The 18,387-nt window shown below is 46.2% G+C and overlaps 1 protein-coding gene across 3 annotated transcripts in view; it reads left to right on the top strand.

Moving 5' to 3' along the window:
- Nucleotides 1–17,347, top strand: part of lrrc42 (leucine rich repeat containing 42) — a 31,282-nt gene extending 13,935 nt beyond the window's left edge. For all 3 annotated transcript variants that reach the window (XM_038794704.1, XM_038794705.1, XM_038794703.1), the window contains exons 4-8: nt 3,827–3,945; nt 7,667–7,755; nt 12,638–12,751; nt 14,653–14,728; nt 16,813–17,347. In XM_038794704.1, coding sequence (XP_038650632.1) covers nt 3,827–3,945; nt 7,667–7,755; nt 12,638–12,751; nt 14,653–14,728; nt 16,813–17,066 — 652 coding nt within the window. In that variant the 3' untranslated portion in view covers nt 17,067–17,347. The remainder of the gene's footprint in view (nt 1–3,826; nt 3,946–7,666; nt 7,756–12,637; nt 12,752–14,652; nt 14,729–16,812) is intronic.
- Nucleotides 17,348–18,387: the final 1,040 nt, after the last annotated feature.

Here is an 18,387-nt window from a genome sequence, read left to right on the forward strand (position 1 = left end):
AGGGGCGACCTGATAGAAGTCTACAAAATTATGAGGGGCATAGACAGAGTGGATAGTCAGAGGCTTTTCCCCAGGGTACAGGGGTCAATTACTCGGGGGCATAGGTTTAAGGTGCGAGGGGCAAGGTTTAGAGGAGATGTACGAGGCAAGTTTTTTTACACAGAGGGTAGTGGGTGCCTGGAACTCGCTGCCGGAGGAGATGGTGGAAGCAGGGACAATAGTGACATTTAAGGGGCATTTTCACAAATACATGAATAGGATGGGAATAGAGGGATACGGACCCAGGAAGTGTAGAAGATTTTAGTTTAGACGGGCAGCATGGTCGGCGCAGGCTTGGAGGCCTGTAGAGTCTGTTCTTGTGCTGTACTTTTCTTTGTTCTTTGTTCAAATATTCCCCCTCGGACAACAGTCCTGGTCCTGCCCAAGTACAGCCCACCCGGTTTGTACTGGTCCTACCCCCACCCCCCCAGAACTGGTCCCAATGCCCCAGAAATCTGAAACCCTCCCTCTCGCACCATCTCTTCAGCCACGTATTCATCCAATATATCCTGCTATTTCCACTTTAACTAGCACGTGGCACTAGTAGTAATCCTGAGATCCCTAGCTTTGAGCTCCGACTTCTCAACTTTCTTCCTAACTCCCTATATTCTTCTTTTAGGGCCTCATCCCTTTTTTTAACCTATGTTGTTGACACCAACGTGTACCATGACCACCGGCTGTTCACCCTCCCCATCCAGAATGGCCTGTACCCGCTCCGAGACATCCTTGATCCCAGCACCCTCTTCAGGCGAACTTTATTTTCTCGAGATTGAGAAACCTAGCCATGTCAGTAACCCAAGTCTCTACACTCGGAGGCTTCGAGTCCCTGCACATTAATAAGATCCGTCGCCAGGCTACCAGGGAGGCAAAGGCCAAGACGTCGGCCTCTTTCGCCCCTTGCACTCCCAGTTCTTCTGACACTCCAAAGATCGCCACCTCCGAACTCGGCACCACCCGTGTTTTGAGTACTTTGCCTTAGCGAAACCCTGCCCAAACCCTCTAACCTTCGGCATGCCCCAAACATGTGAACATGATTTGCCGGGCTTCCTGTGCACCTCGCACACTTGTCCTCAACCCGAAAAGCTTGCTCATCCAGGCCACCGTCATGTGTGCCTGGTGGACTACCTTGAATTGTATCAGGCTAAGCCTGGCACATGATGAGGATGTATTAACCCTGCTTAGTGCATCCACCCATAGACCCGCCTCTATCTCTCCTCCTTGCTCGTCCTCCCACTTGCCCTTAAGCTCCTCCGCATCCAAAAGTTCCTGGTAAATATCTGATACCTTCCCCTCTCCCACCCAGGTACTGGAGACCGCTCTGTCCTGTATCCCCCGTGGCGGCAGCAGCAGGAAGCCCGGAACCTGCCCTCTCAAGAAGTCTTGCACCTGCAGATACCTAAACCCATTCCCTGCTGGCACTTCAAATTTATCCCCCACAGCTTTCAAGCTGGGGAAGCTCCCGTCTATAAATAGATCTCCTATCCTCCTAATTCCTGCCCTTTGCCATCTCTGGAACCCACAAACCAATGGTTATTATCTTCACTCGTGGGGTTTTACCCGCCCACACAAAGCCTGAAATAACCTCATTCACCCGCTTGAAAAATGCCCTTGGGATGAAGATGGGGGGGCACTGAAAGACAAACAGAAATCTGGGGAGGACAGTCATTTTCACAGTCTGTACCCTCCCCACCAGTGATAGCGGGAGCATGTCCCATCTCTTAAAGCCCCCTTCCACCCTTCCATTTGTTCTACCAACTGGGACAGGTTTAACTTGTGCAGTGCCTCCCATTCCCGGGCCACCTGGATTCCCAGATATCGAAAGCTCTTCCCTACCATTCTAACCGGCAGATCTCCCAGTCTCTTCTCCTGTCCTCTTGCCTGGATCGCGAACATCTCGCTTTTCCCCATGTTCAATTTATATCCTGAAAAATTACCAAATTCCCTGAGGATCTGCATAACTTCCCCTATCCCCTCCAACGGGACTGAATTATACAAGAGCAGGTCATCTGCATAAAGTGAGACCCAGTGCTCCACCTCGAACCAGCCCTTTCCACTTCCTAGAGGCTCTTAACGCCATGGCCAATGGCTCTATGGTCAGAGCAAACAGTAACGGGGAGAGGGGGCACCCATGGCTCGTCCCTCGATGTAGTTTCAAATACCCCGACCTCAGCCGGTTCGTACGCACACTCGCTACTGGTGCCTGATTAGAGCAACTGTACCCAATCGATGAAGCCCTCACCAAACCCAAACCTTCCCAGCACCTCTCACAAGTAACCCACTCCACCCGATCAAAAGCCTTCTGTGCATCCATCGCTACTACCATCTCCATCTCCCATCTTTCTGAGGGCATCATAATAACATTTAAAAGCCTTTGAACATTGGCCTTGAGGTGCCTGCCCTTTACAAATCCCATCTGGTCTTCCCCTATCACCCCCGGGACACAATCCTCTATCCTTGTGGCCAGTATCTTAGCCAGCAGTTTGGCATCCACATTCAGTAGAGAAATCGGCCTGTATGACCCGCATTGCTCTGGATCCTTCTCCCGTTTCAGGATCAATAAAATCGAGGCTTGCCACATTGTTGGGGGAAGGACTCCCTTCTCTCTTGCTTCATTAAATGTCCTCACCAGCAGTGGGCTCAATATTTCTGAAAACTTCTTATAGAATTTCACTGGGTAGCCGTCCAGCCCCGGGGCCTTGCCCGACTGCAAGCCCTCCAGCCGCTCAATTATTTCCTCGATTTCAATTGGGGCTCCCAGCCCTTCCACCAGATCCTCATCCACCCTCTGGAACCCCCCCCCCCCCATAACCCAAAGATGTGCAGGGTAGGTGGATTGGCCACACTAAATTGCCCCTTGGAAAAACTGAATTGGGTACGCTAAATTTAAGAAGAAGAAAAAAACTGACCCAAAAACTGCCTCATCCCCTCTACCCCCGCCGGGGGGTTCCGACTCATATAATTTGCTTAAAAAGTCCTTAAACATCTCATTCACCCCCACTGGGTCCAGGACTGTATTCCCACCTCTACTCTTTACAATCCCTATCTCCCTGGCCGCCTCCTTTTTCTGAGCTGGTGCGCTAACATTCTGCTCGCCTTTTCCCCATACTCATAAATCCCCCCCCCCCCCTTGCCTTCCTCAGCTATTCCACCGCTTTCCCTGTAGTCAACAGCCCACCTCCACTGGTAACCTCCGCCGCTCCCTCAGTAGCCCCAGTCCAGGGCCTCCAAGTATCTCCTGCCCACCTGGAGTATCTCCTCAACTAACCTATCCCCCCCCCCCCCCCCCCCCCCCCCCCCCCTCCTCCTTTGCCGTGACTAGTATCCTCCCTGTCCTGGATTTTGACCGGTCCAATTCCGGATCAATGATTGTAGCCCTCTCTAAGCACAACAGAAACACGTTTGGAACTTAACCAACCAACCCCACAAATACAAACACCTTTGTCCAGCAGGAATATAACTATAGGTTTTACCCTTCCAGGCACAGAAATATTAAATTAAACAAACTTAAAATTGTACTGTATTTCTAATGTTTACCAATGCAAATATCAATCCCTTCAAAACTACCTAATGGCGGCTCAACACCACCTTCTCATGGGTAATTAGGGATGGGCGATAAATGGTGGTCCAGCCAGTGATACCCACATCCCTTACGAATAATTATAAAAACAATGATCTCTGATGGGGTCACTTTAGTGTTGGATGATAATAAAATGGTTATGACAAAGTCCCGTTTCCCCACACACTCACACACCACAGTGACCTTCGATGTTGCCTTTTCTTCTTGCAGTCTCATCTGCTTATACCTTGGGGATAACGGGCTTTCAGATTCTGGTCTGCGGAAAATGACTGCACCCATCCGAGTGAAAAAGAAAGGTTTGGGGAATCTGGAAGTGCTGGATCTGTCTGGTAAGTTTATAGGTATTCCAAGTAACTCTGGGTAATTCTTTTTCAATAACAAGTTTTTAAAAAGGTTATCAGTGCAAAACTAAGGTAACAAATGTTGTGGAGGAAGAATCTTGTAGGGGTCCAGCCTGAGGGCTATGGTGACGGCAGCATTGCCACTGGCACCAAGGAGATACATGGAGAGCCCAGTGGTGTACAGGACCAGAAGGAGAGTGTAGAGCTGCCGAGAGGAAACAAGTTTAGATATTTACAGGTAAGGGACTTTGCACGAAAGGCTTGGAAAGAGTCCCTCAAGCTGCCGAAGTATGCCCTCCTGGAGCGGTTGCTGCTCCCGGATGTGGAATGGGAGGGCAGGAACGGAGACATATATGGATAGCTGGGAGAACAGGGGGGTGAGAAGTTGATGAAGAATAAGGAGAAGTGGGGGGGGAGAGATAAATTGGGGAGTGTGGCGTGAGGCATTACGCAGGGTAAAAGCGACCGCCTCATGTGCAAGGATGAGCCTGTACAATTCAAGGTGGTACACGGTGCATATGCCTCAGGCGAGAATGAGTGGTATCTTCCAGTGAGTGACAGACGAGTGCGATAAGTGTGACGGGGGCCAGCAAACCACATACATATGTTCTGGGGCTGTGAGAAGTTGGGGAAATACTGGGTGGGAATGTTTGCGACACTAAGAAAGATTGTGGGGAGGTCGGGCCGGACCCTGTGGTAGCTACATTCGGGACATCAGATAAGCCGGAGCTGATGGAGAGGAGGAAGGTCTATGTCATGGCCCCGGCGAAATCTTATTGAAATTGCGGTCAGCTTTAGGCTTTGGACCGCCGACAAGGTACACCACGAGTCCGGTGGTGGCGGTGACTCTGAGGATCTGGGGGCAGTGGAGGCGACACAGGGGTGAGGTGGGAGCCTTGATTTGGTCCCCGATTCGAGAGAACTATTTGTTTGTTCCGGGAAGGATGGATGGGGGGTTTCTGAGTTGGCATCGAGCAGGAATCAAAAGAATGGGGGACCTGTTTATTGACGGGGCGTTTGCGAGCCTAGGGGCGCTGGAGGTAAAATTTGGGCTACCCCGGGAAACGCTTTCAGGTATATGCAGGTGAGGGCGTTTGTGAGACGACAGGTGAGGGAATTCCCCCTGCTTCCAGCACGCAGTATTCAAGACAGGGTGATCTCGGGGGTGTGGGTTGGAGAGGGCAAGGTCTCGGCGATTTACCAGGAGCTGCAAGAGGAGGAAGAGGCCTCAGTGGAGGAGCTGAAGGGCAAGTGGGAGGAGGAGCTTGGGGAGGAGATCGATGTGGGTCTGTGGGCTGATGCCTTAAGTAGGGTTAATTCTTCCTCCTCTTGTGCCAGGCTCAGCCTGATACAGTTGAAATTTGTTCACAGAGCGCAGGGGTGGAGGACAGATGTGTGAGGTGCTCAGGGAGCCCAGCAAATCACGCTCATATGTTCTGGACGTGCCTGATGCTGGAGGGGTTCTGGAGGGGCTTTGCGACGACTATGTCCAAAGGGGTTGAACACCCGGGTCAAGCCAAGCTGGGGCATAGCATTATTCGGGGTATCAGGCTTTTTTTAAAAAGCCGCCCTCAATTATTTTAAAGTGTTGTTACTGCTGCTATTATGGAGCCAGTTAGTTTAATATCTCATCCAAAAGACAGCACCTCGGTTCTCCTCTGAAGTGTCAGCCTAAACTATGTGCTCAAGTTCCGGGGCAGGGCTTCAGTCCACAGCTTTTGACTCGGATCTTTTACATACAGATCGAGCTGGCAGTTGGGGCTGCGATTTAACATCCAAAAGACAACACCTTCAACAGTACAGGATTTCCTCAGTACTGCACTGGAGTGTCAGTCTTGAATTTTGTGCTCAAGCCCTAGAGTGGGAATTGAACCTCAAACTATGATTCAGAAACAAGTGTGCTCTCAAGTGAGTAGAAGTGAACCAAGGTTAACTCTGCAGTGCAGGTGTAATTAAGTGCATTACAAAGAAAGGAAATCAATATGGAGTGATTTTACCATTATGATGCAATGGCAGGACTTTGCAGATGAGTCAGTGGTTAAGAGCATAGCCCATGGGAGTAGTTGGAGCATGCGCAGTATGTGCTGGCGCCTGGGAAAGAGACGCTTCTTTGTTTCACGGGCAGCGGGGTATTCGAAGAGGAAATTTTGCAAGTGGAAACTCAAACAAAACGTTGCAGAGATATAACAGAATCACTCGCGACATCAGAATCTGAATAACATCGGCCTTTGAATGTGGAAAAAAAAGAGCATAGCCCACATTAATAATACAAACCAGGAGACTCCAGGTTTCAGTCCCGATCTGTGCTGAAATTGTTATCTTCAGGAATGCTTCTCATGTATAATAATTCAGGAAACGTGATGATGTTGAGGGACTGAACCTTTAGCATGTTGTAAACTGTCTTGGGTATTCGCTCTGCCTCAGTTGGTAGCCCTCTCACCTTTGAATCAGAAAGTTATACGTTCAAAGTGGTGGGCAACAAGGTGGCATGGTGGTTAGCACTGCTGCCTCAAAGCGTCAGACACCAGGTGCAATTGCGGCCTTGAGTGACTGTCAATGTGGAGTTTGCACATTCTCCCTGTGTCTGCGTCAGTTTCCTCGGGATGCTCTGGTTCCCGCCCACAATCCAACAATGTGCAAGTTAGGTGTATTGACCATGCAAAATTGCCCCTTAGTGTCCAATGGTTAGGTGGGGTTATGGATAAAGGGTGGGGGAATGGGTCTAGGTAGGGTGCTTGTTCAGAGGGTCATTGCAGACCTGATGGGCTGAATGGCCTCCCTCTGCACTGTAGGGATTCTATGCAATCTCATCCCAGGACCCGAGCATAAAAATCACTGACACTGCAGTGTAGTACTGAAAAATTGCTGCTCTATCACATGTACTGTCTTTCAGATAAAATGCTAAGCCACATCTGCCCTCTCAGATCGATTTAATAGATCCCATGGCGCTATTTTGAAGATGTCCTGGGCAAATATTTATCCCTCAGTCAATATCACAAAAACAAGTTTCATTGTCATTATCACATTACTATTTATGGAGCCTTGCTGTGTGAAGATTGGCTGCTGTATTTCCTACATTACAGCAGTGACTCTATTAAATTGTCTATAAAGCACTTTGGAGCATCTGTGGTTGTGAAAGTCACTATATAAATGCTAGCTGTTTTAAAATCTGGAGGACACTTCTGTGTGCAATCTCTGTACAAACTACACTGAAAGATTATGGCATTACATTAAATTAGATCCGGCAGTGTAGTGGTTACAGGCCAGCAATCCAATGATCAGAATTGCAATCCCAACATGGCAAGGTATGAAATTGAATTCAATAAATTGAGTAACTTGTGAGCTGGCACACAAAAACATTGCAATAAAACTTCTGTACTGTTTGAAAAAACCCAACTGGTTCAGAGTGCCACATTGTGTGGTTGACGTTTAACTCACTTTTTAAGGCCCACCACCACCTTGAAGGAATTATGGATGGGTAATAAATGCCAGTCCTCCATATCCCAAGGACAAATATGAAGAAGATGTACAGCTTTGTCTTGCAGAAATTACAGAATAAAGTAAAATCAACATTCTGGGATGTTGTCAGTTCACTTCAAAAATTAAAACATCTTAGTTTCAACAGTAGGTTCGTTCAGAGTTCTCACAGTAGGTTCCTTAAACGGAAACCAATTATTACCTCCACTGTTGTTTTTTTTTTCTACACCAGATAATCCCAGAATCAGTGAGCATGGAATACGATATTTGTGCTGCTTTTCAAAGCTGAGGGCTCTGGCTATCTCAGGAACTGGTGTTGCGGTGAGGATATATAAGTTTCCCATTTAAAAGCCGTTATCTCTGTGGTATCCAGGGGGCAGCACGGTGGTGCAGTGGATAGCACTGCTGCCTCACGGCACCAAGGTCCCAGGTTCGATCCCAGCTCTGGGTCACTGTTCGTGTGGAGTTTGCACATTCTCCCCGTGTTTGTGTGGGTTTCGCCCCCACAATCCAAAGTTGTGCAGGCTAGGCGGATTGGCCACACTAAATTGACCCTTAATTGGAAAAAATGAATTGGGTACTCTAAATTTATGAAGGAAAAAAAAATCCCTATAGTCTCCAAACTGAAGCTGATTCCCTTTTATTACTATATATTTGATGAGACAATTCTTTGATATCAGCTACAGATGGGTGGCACGTTGGCGCAGTAGTTAGCATTACTGCCTACGGCGCTGAGGACCCGGGTTCAATCCCGGCCTTGGGTCACTGTCCCTATGGAGTTTGCACATTCCCCCCGTGCCTGCGTGGATTTCACCCCACAACCCAAAGATGTGCAGGTTAGGTGGATTGGCCATGCCAGATTGCCCCTTAATTGGAAAACACAATAATAATTGGGCACTCTGGATTTAAAAAAAAAAAAGGATTTCAACTGCAAATTTAATTAAATCTAACTTGTTAACACCATCATATATCTGGAATATGTAACATTTGGGAAGTTGGCAACAAAACTTTTCAAAAGAATCGCAGCCTTGATGTCTGTGATTAATCTCTGACCACATTTCTACTCCATCACCAAGACTGCCTATTTTCACCACTTATTATTGCATAACTGTGTCCTTGCTTCAACTCATCTGCTAAAACAGACATCCAGGCATTTGTTACCTCTTTTTTTTTTGAAAATGAAAATCGTTTATTGTCACGAGTAGGCTTCAATGAAGTGACTGTGAAAAGCCCCTATTCGCCACATTCCAGCGCCTGTCCGGGGAGGCTGGTACGGGAATTGAACAGTGCTGCTGGCCTGCCTTGGTCTGCTTTAAAAGCCAGCGATTTAGCCCAGTGTGCTAAACCAGCCTCTAAATGTGAAGTTGTGTTTTTTTTAAAATAATTTTTATTGGAATTTTTTACAGAAAATATAAAAATATAACAAGTATAGCAACAAGCAGTAATATGCAACTAACAGCCCCATAACACCCACAATTCCCCCCATACCGTAACATCACATGTATCACACTCCCCCCACCCCCCCCCAACAAGACAACTTAACCATAAATTAAAATTAAATAAATCAAATTTAAATAAAATAAGCAAACATAATCAACGTCTCCCCCCCCCCCCCTCCCACTCCCCCGGGTTGCTGCTGCTACTGTCCCAGTACCCTATCGTTGAGCCAGAAAGTCGAGGAAAGGTTGCCACCGTTTAAAGAACCCTTGCACAGATCCTCTCAGGGCGAATTTAACCTTCTCAAGCTTAATGAAGCCCGCCATGTCATTGATCCAGGTCTCCACGCTTGGGGGCCTCGCGTCCTTCCATTGTAGCAAAATCCTTCGCCGGGCTACTAGGGACGCAAAGGCCAGCACACCGGCCTCTTTCGCCTCCTGCACTCCCGGCTCTACCCCAACCCCAAAGATCGCGAGTCCCCATCCTGGCTTGACCCTGGATCCCACCACCCTTGACACCGTCCTCGCCACCCCCTTCCAGAACTCCTCCAATGCTGGGCATGCCCAGAACATATGGGCATGGTTCGCTGGACTCCCCGAGCACCTGACACACCTATCTTCACCCCCAAAGAACCTACTCATCCTCGTCCCAGTCATGTGGGCCCTATGCAGCACCTTGAATTGTATGAGGCTAAGCCGCGCACACGAGGAGGAAGAATTTACCCTCTCCAGGGCATCAGCCCATGTCCCGTCTTCGATCTGTTCCCCCAGTTCCCCCTCCCACTTCGTTTTCAGCTCCTCTACTGACGCCTCTTCCACCTCCTGCATAAGCTTGTAGATATCGGATATCTTCCCCTCTCCGACCCAGACCCCCGAGAGCACCCTGTCACTCACCCCCCTCGCGGGGAGCGCAGGGAATCCCTCCACCTGCCGTCTAGCAAATGTCTTTACCTGCAGATATCTAAACATGTTTCCCGGCGGGAGCCCAAATTTCTCCTCCAACTCCCCCAGGCTCGCAAACCTTCCGTCGATAAACAGGTCCCTCAGCTGTCTAATGCCCGCTCTATACCATCCCCGAAATCCCCCATCCATGTTCCCCGGGACGAACCTATGGTTCCCCCTTAACGGAGCCTCCATCGAGCCCCCCACTTCTCCCCAAGTCGCCTCCACTGCCCCCAAATCTTGAGGGTAGCCGCCACCACCGGACTCGTGGTATACCTCGTGGGAGGGAGCGGCCACGGCGACGTTACCAGGGCCCCCAGGCTTGTATCCCCACAGGACGCTCTCTCCATCCATTTCCATGCTGCCCCCTCCCCCTCCATCACCCACTTACGCACCATCGACACGTTGGCCGCCCAGTAGTACCCTGAGAGGTTGGGCAACGCCAGCCCCCCCCCATCTCTACTCCGCTCCAAGAAGACCCTCTTCACTCTCGGGCTGCCATGCGCCCAAACAAATCCCATGATGCTGCTGGTCACCCTTTTAAAAAAGGCGCATTTGTTACCTCTTTACTTGACTACTCCAATGTTCTTCTGGCACGTTTCCCATTGTCCGCCTTACATGAGCTCTTCCAAAACTACTGCCCTTACCATAAATTTCACCAAGTTACATTTGCCCACCACCCTCCTGATTACTGGCCACAACATAGTACTGGCACAGAAACGTACATTGGCTCCTGGTCGAGCAATGCCTCCAATGTAAAACTGCTCTTCTTTCCCAAAGCTGTGCAGGTTAGGTGGATTGGCCATGCTAAATTGCCCACGGTGTCCAAAGATGTGTAGGTTAACTGAGGTTACAGGGATCGGGTGGGTGAATGGCATGGAAGGATGTTCTTTCGGAGGGCCAGTGCAGATAGGCTAAATGGCCTCCTTCTGCATTGTAGGGATTCTATGGATTCCTATCTTTGTAACCTCCTCTGGCCCTATGTTCCTCTGTGATCTCTGCACCCCTCCAATTCTTCCCTTTTGCGTGTCCCAACTTGAACCACTCCACTGTTATCGGCAGTGCCTTCAGCTGCCTAGGGTCTCAGCACTGGAATTTCTTCCCCTCACTATTTCTCTTTTAAGATGCTCCTTTAAACCAAACTTTTGGCCATCTGCTCTAATATTTCCTCATGTAGTTTGTTGTACAATTTTGATTACATTCCTGTGAAGCAACTTGGGATATTTTACTACATTGAGGATACCACATAAGGGGTGGCACGATGGCGCAGTGGTTCGCACTGCTGCCTCACACCGACGAGGACCCAGGTTCGATTCCAGCCCTGAGTCATTGTCCGTATGGAGTTCGCACATTCACCCCGTCTGCGTAGGTTTCATCCCCACAACCCAAAGATGGGCAGTGTAGATCAATTGACCACGTTAAATTGCCCTTTACAAAAAAAGAATTGGGTACTTTAAATTTATATTTTTTTAAAAAGGGTACTACACAAGCACAAGTTGTGCTCCAGCTTGTAATTTATCTCTTTGTTTGAGTGACAGTTAAACTGCTCAAGCTTTTCTCTTGGTGTTCCTGATTTGACTCCCTCTGTCCGATTATTACCCGGTAATTGTTTCTATGTAATACATGATCCTCTGCCTTGACCTTTTTGTTTCATTTTTATTCACTCTCTCTTCTGAAGGCACTAAATCTTACAGTACAGTTCCACACGCACCAACTGTCAAGTCCAAATGTCTGTTCTGTTTACCTACGTCCCTTGAATATTGGTAGTCCAGTGTACTCATTGGTAGAAAAGAGCACCTGCCAAACCTGATTCGGCCCTTGTGCAATATCTGGACACACAATGTCCACTGCGGCTTGTTGGACATTGGTCAGGAGCAGTAGGTTTGATTTTTTTTTCTCTTCCCTTTTACTTGTCCATCGGTGCTGAGACCAATTGTAATACTTCAGCCGCTGTCCTGGTAGAGATCAGCAAACTCAGTACAACCAGGGTGACCAGCCATCCCTTATTTTTTTTTAATTCATTTTTTCCAATTAAGGGGCAATTTAGCGTGGCCAATCCACCTACCCTGCACCTCTTTGGGTTGTGGGGGCGAAACCCACGCAAACACACGGAGAATATGCAAACTCCACATGGACAGTGACCCAGAGCCGGGATCGAACCTGAGACCTCGGCACCATGAGGTAGCAGTGCTAACCACTGCACCACCGTGCTGCCCAGCCATCCCTTATTTTATGGGACAATCCCACCATTGAGCCCATTGCTCCATGACCTGGGCTACATACATCCATAATGCTGCTTTTCCCAAATGGCGTTCAGATAGAGAATCAGCCATGACCATATTGAATGGTGGAGCAGGCTTGAGGGGCCGAATCACCTGCTCCTATTTTCAATGCTTAATTTAAATCACGTGCTAGTGCTGTTATTGCTCCTATTTGCATATATTAAACAGTTCTCGCACCCCAGTCTCCTTCCCACAGCTCTGGCAGCACCTATATCCTCCTCCTCCCCCCCCCCCCCCCCCCCCCAACACCACTCTAATGGGAGAAAGTCCCTTACTTTTCTTCATGAGAGTTGATTACCCTGAGTACAACTTAGGGAGGAAACCTAATAAATGTAATGTTGGGTGGCGTATTGAGAAATCGAGTCATCGGGGGAACAGGTCACTGTAATGTTGTAATCTTTCGTACAGTTTTCTGCCAATAATCTGTTGCTGTAAGATCTCATCAATATATCCAAACAGCTGAGATCTACTTTTCCCAATTGTCGAAAGTAAATGATGTAAAAAAAAACGTTTCTCACCATGTTTAACTTTTCTTTGTAATAGCCCGACTGTTCATCAGTCCAAACAATTCAGAGTAAGTTGTCGCTCTTTCCTGCTGGTGAACCCCTGGAGGAGTTTAAGCATTCGTGCTGCAAGACAGAAGGCTGGGCCGAGCAGGTACTGAATGTGGTAGAAGTGTTCCAGTTTCCCAGTGTGATTTTGACAATACAAGCTGCGTTTAAAGTTTTCAGATGTGGGTGTTTTAGTAGTTCAGTTCTGAGACCTGAGACCCATCCCCTCCTGATTAATAGGTTGAAAGATTCCTTTTAATCTGCTTGTGAAAGTCCCAGGTGAAAATAAGTCTTTCTATCTTTTGGCTTAAAGCATAATTCTACTGCCAAAGTAACACAAATTTGACAAGCTCAGCAAAGTCATACAGCTCTATGCGCTCTCTGAAGTTCATTTTAAGACACATTGTTTGGGAGCTTTACCCAGCATCTGGCGATTACGGAACTAGATCATGGAGCTTATTGTGCTTTTTTCCCCCTGTTCATTCATGGGGTGTGGGCGTCCTTGGCTGGGCCAGCATTTATTGCCCATCCCTAAATGCCTTTGAACTGAGTGACTCGCGAGGTCATTTCAGAGGACATTTAAGAGTCAGCTACATTGTTATGGTCTGGAGTCCCATGTAGGCTAGACTGGTAAGGATGCTAGACTTACTTCCCGAAAGGACGTTAGCCCTGATGCCAAGAACCTGAAATTGAAAGCTCTTCATGCTCCAGTGACATAATTGTTCTAATTATTGGCAGTGTTTCTGGGGCTTCATCAAGAATGCAAGGGGTCACTGCGTTGAATCACTCACTTGGGATGAGTTTTGGGCATTTGCAGAATGAAACTTTGATAGCGGTAGATGTTTTGTCAAATTGCATTGGAAAAGGAGGGAACTTGAGACAGTTTCACTCTGCAGAGTAGCATTTCCTGTCAACCCATTATGTGCATGAACGTTTGATAAAAGTTGCCCCTTTTAACTGTATGTCAATAAAATATATATTCCTGCTTTGATGTGTTCACCTCCTCAATGTAAATGAAAATACTTCCTCATTTACTCTGTATTGCCTCACAAGCAAAACTCATCTTCCTGTAAAGAATATAGTAGTGCAGTGGTAATGGTACTGGATGTGCAACTCGGAGTTCATATGTTAATATCCTTCTATGTTAAGTTGTGAGATGGGACTTTAAACCTATAGCAGAATGTTACATCCCCCCCCCCCACCCCCCGTGATTTGCAGCTGGAGGGAGTTTTGGGGTACCCGTATAATTCCTCAGATGGCATTCCCACTGGACTCCCACCCACCCCTCACCTATCTGCAATTTTACAGTGAGGCAGTCGAGGGTGAGGCTGATTTTCCCACCCTTGCTTGGATTTTGCCCTTATGTGGCCAATTAATGACCATTTAAAGGTCATTTCCCACCCAGTCTCCATTATCTGGTTGGAAGGAGTAGTTCAGGGGCAGGAGAAAAAGCCCCGAAGGTGCCCCTGCTCCGGCCTGGGATGAGCAGGGCAGTGGTGGGGGGAACCTCCTTTCAACATTAGATAACCCCCCCCCCCCACCCCAAAAAGGTACAATCCCTGGCGGTACTGTTTCCTCCCCCATTCACCCTCAGTGGCCTCTCCACCCAACACCCCCACTGTCCTGATCCTAATCCCCCACCTCCTAGATATCACCTCCTCTCCATTAGGCTCCCTGCAACCCTGACAACATAAAACTCCTGGCCCTGGTAATTTGTGGACTGGCAGTAGCAAGATGACCATGAAAGTTGCTGGATTGTTGTAAAATCTCAACTGATTTATTAACACCACGGGAATGTGCCATCCCTTCTCAGTATGGCCTACATTTGATTCCATCACGCTACATAATCGAGTCCTCGTGTCTTTTGAAGTTACCCAGAAAGCCACACTATTGCTGGGAGATAAAATACATTTTCATATCTTTAGTGATATTTCTGTTCACCCAGAAAACAATTACATTTTGTTCGCTTACTTGTCGAATTTTTGTTTAATTTTTTTTGTTCTTCAGGTGGTTTATCAGTGGGGACGTGTGTCTGTCAGACGACGCGAGAATATTGGAGGCAGAACAGTGGCACAACAGTTCTGTAAGTATCCTGAACGGAGTGTCCAACTTGATCGTTGAGAAGCCTTGTGAAACCCTGATGTTCACCTAAATCCAATAAATTGGAACCTGGTCAGATTGTGAGCTTTGTGTCCTCTTCCCAACGTATGTTCTCACCTATCTTTGTGTTATCAGCAAATTTTAGCAACCATACATTCGGTTCCTTTATCCAAGTCATTCACATAAATTTAAGTAGTTGAGACCCCAGCACTGATTCCTGTAGCACTCTATTCATCACATTTGCCAAACTGAATATGAAACATTTATACCTACTGTTTCCTGCTAGCTAACTGATCCTCTATCCATGCTAATATGTTACCTCCTAGACCACAAGCTCTTGTTTTGCATCATACCCTTTGTTGCGGCCCCTTGTCAAATACCTTCTGAAAATCTAAGTATAGCCCATCCACATGTTCCCCTTTATCCGTGTTACTTCCTCAAAGAACTCCAATAGTTTAGTCGAACATGATTTCCCTCTTACATAACCATGTTGACTTCGCCTGGTTGCATTGAGATTTTCTAAGTGTCCTACTATAACCTCCTTAATAATAGATTCCAGCATTTCCCTATGACAGACGTTAAGCTAATTGAAATGAAAAAATGAAAATAGCTTATTGTCACGAGTAGGCTTCAATGAAGTTACTGTGAAAAGCCCCTAGTCGCTACATTCCGGCGCCTGTCCGGGGAGGCTGGTACGGGAAGTTTCCTACTTTCTGTCTCCTTTTCTTGAATAAAGGAGTCGCATTCAATGATTTGCAGTCTGACAGGACATTTCCAGAATGTAAGGAATCTTGGAAAATTAAAATCAATGCATCTACTAAGTCAGTAACCACTTCTTTCAAGACCCTAGATGAAGTCCATTAGGACCTGGAGATTTGTCAATAGCCTTTCCTGGTGATTGTAATTGTTTTAAGTTCCTCCCTCCCTTTTCACCTCTTTATGCACACTTATTTCTGGGATATTATTTGTACCCTCCACAGTGAAAACAGATGCATTTCCTCACTTTATTTTTTCATTTTTAAATCCTCTGAAAACTCTTATCTGTTTTTGTATTTCTAGTGAGCTTTCTCTTGTACTCTTAATTTCTCCCCTTCTTAATTTTTTAGTCATATTTTGCTGTTCTTTATATTCTGTCCAATCTTATGACCTGCCACACATCTTTGTGAAATTATACACCTTTTTTTTCAATTTGATACTATCTTTAACTTTTTTAATTAGCCGCTGATGTTGCATCCTTCCCTTGGAGTCTTTGTTTCTCGCTGGAATATATCTTTTGAGTATTCTGTATCTCCTATCACACAAAGCTCTCTGTTGGGTGCCATTATTTAATAAATCAACCTCTATGTTTCACATCCATATATGTTGTAAGCCACATTCAGCGTGTCCGCCTATCAACTTCAATAACGTATGTTTGTTAATTTGCCTGCTTTCACTCCTGAAGATGCGGGTTCTTGCGAAGAAACACTTTGACATATACTTTCTACTGCAGAATTTCTCCCTATTTCCATTTTTGACATATAACCTAGGCAATGAGATGGATTGACTGAGAGTGGCAATTCTACCCAGATACACCTCCCATCCAAATATAATCTCTGTGCGGCAATCGGCAATCAAGTGCGGAAATTGTGGGGCAGCACGGTGACGCAGTGGGTTAGCCCTGCAGCCTCACGACGCTGAGGTCCCAGGTTCGATCCCGGCTCTGGGTCACTGTCCGTGTGGAGTTTGCGCATTCTCCTCATGTTTGCATGAGTTTCGCCCCCACAACCCAAAGATGTTTTGGCTAGGTGGATTGGCCACGCTAAATTGCCCCTTAATTGGAAATAATGAATTGGTAACACTAAATTAATTTTTTTTAAAGTGTGGAAATTGTGGCTGATCAGCGTTCATTTCTATCTCCTATGCATTGCTGCCATGACATTTTTTTATGAAAGGAAGTATTCGACTAATCCATATTCAGCTCCTATTACAATGCCACACCATTCAATTAATTTGTAAAGAAAAAACCTTAAATCCTCATTATGCAAATATTAGAAACCATAAATGTAATCAATTTCACTTATTTCGCAGATGGAATAAACAAATTGACCAATATAGGAATTGATGGACTTTCAAATGGTGTCCAAATCATGGAGCCTATCAGGATGCAGTTTTACAGAAAAGCCAATAAGGATCTCTGTGCACAATCCACTGTGACTTCTACATTTGGGGCCAGAAAGAGAAATGGTGGCCAAGTTGAAGTAACTGGTTGTTCTTCCCCTCTTACGAAGCGCAAGCGTGCTGAGCTGACCGTGGATGATTGGGACGTGCTGAATTGTTATTGAGGAGAGACCTATCGTCCTAAAAGAGTTACTCTGCATGCAAGCTATGTGAAAAGGATTTCAGATGATTCACTAGTTAACAAGGCCCGGATGGTTGAATTGCATCATAATTAAAGATTTCAACATTCATCCTTTGCCTGGCTAAGATGAAAGTATTGCTGGTCAGTTTACAATGTTTCTGATTACACATATTTCTCATCTTGGTTTCTGGAGTTAAATTGCTTTTTGAGTTGTATGATAAACGGAAATTGAGAAATAAATTTTTTAAAGTTGTGCAAGATGAATCCCGCTGACAGTCCCTCAATTGCCAATTTTCCTTTATTCTGTGAGTGTCAGCCTCCTTTTCTCTTTATTTTCATGAGCTTCCTTTTCTCTTTATTTTCATGTCGCATAAATGAAAATAGCTTGCCGATAAGTCCACAGCAGCCCATGGATGTTCACTCCTCTTGCTGGCCCTCTGTGTAGTGTTTCTCTGTGGTGACTAAAATCAGAGATTGGATGGGGAGGAGGGAATTAAACCTCATCTCAGTACAACAGTGGCAATAAATGTTGATGTCTTTTCAGCATTTAGTCATTTCTAAGGGTTACCATGCACATTTATTTTGTGATACTTTCCTTTCTGAACAAGCGGAAGTAACTCTTGTACATGATGTTCAGAAAATTGATCCTGCTTGGAGAAGGATCCAGGATCGGATTCAGCCACAGACAACTAATGATCTGAAACCATTTACTTAACTTGAAAACCATTAGTAAGAAACCCACTGAGCCTATTTCCATCCTGCCTTGTCAGTGCTCACTAAAAGCAATACAAGCAAAACCAGTGGAATAAAGATATTTGCAAATAAACCCTGAGGTGGCAGCACTTGGACGTTGCCGATTGAATCTGGGTAGATGTGAAATAAAGAAATAGGTGATCTGAGGTTTTTGAAAGTCGTTCAAAAGTTTGATGCCCTGGAGGATGGTTTCATTTCATATAAACTTCTGTTGTTTCTGAATAAATGTGAATTAAACCGCATGGCAAAAAAATTGTTGTAAACATTTTGGGAATGGTAGCCTGCTATTACATTATCAGGGGACAGGTTTGTGCAGTGAGTTAGCACGTTGTACTTTCACCTGAGATAGAGGTTAAAATCGGAGTTGGACTGATGAGATAAAAGTCCCTTCTCTTTGCCAGCTGTGTGTGTCATCCATTAAATTAAGTTGAGTAGTTTAGAAATTGCCGATTAGTTTTAATTTCAGAAGGTTTATGTGTGAAATAGAAAGACTTGTCCTGGTACAAAATTCTCCTTTGGACAGAGAAGATTTAGAAGAAATTTGATGTGTT

Source organism: Scyliorhinus canicula, chromosome 4, assembly GCF_902713615.1.
Source record: "Scyliorhinus canicula chromosome 4, sScyCan1.1, whole genome shotgun sequence".
NCBI classification, from domain to species: domain Eukaryota; kingdom Metazoa; phylum Chordata; class Chondrichthyes; order Carcharhiniformes; family Scyliorhinidae; genus Scyliorhinus; species Scyliorhinus canicula.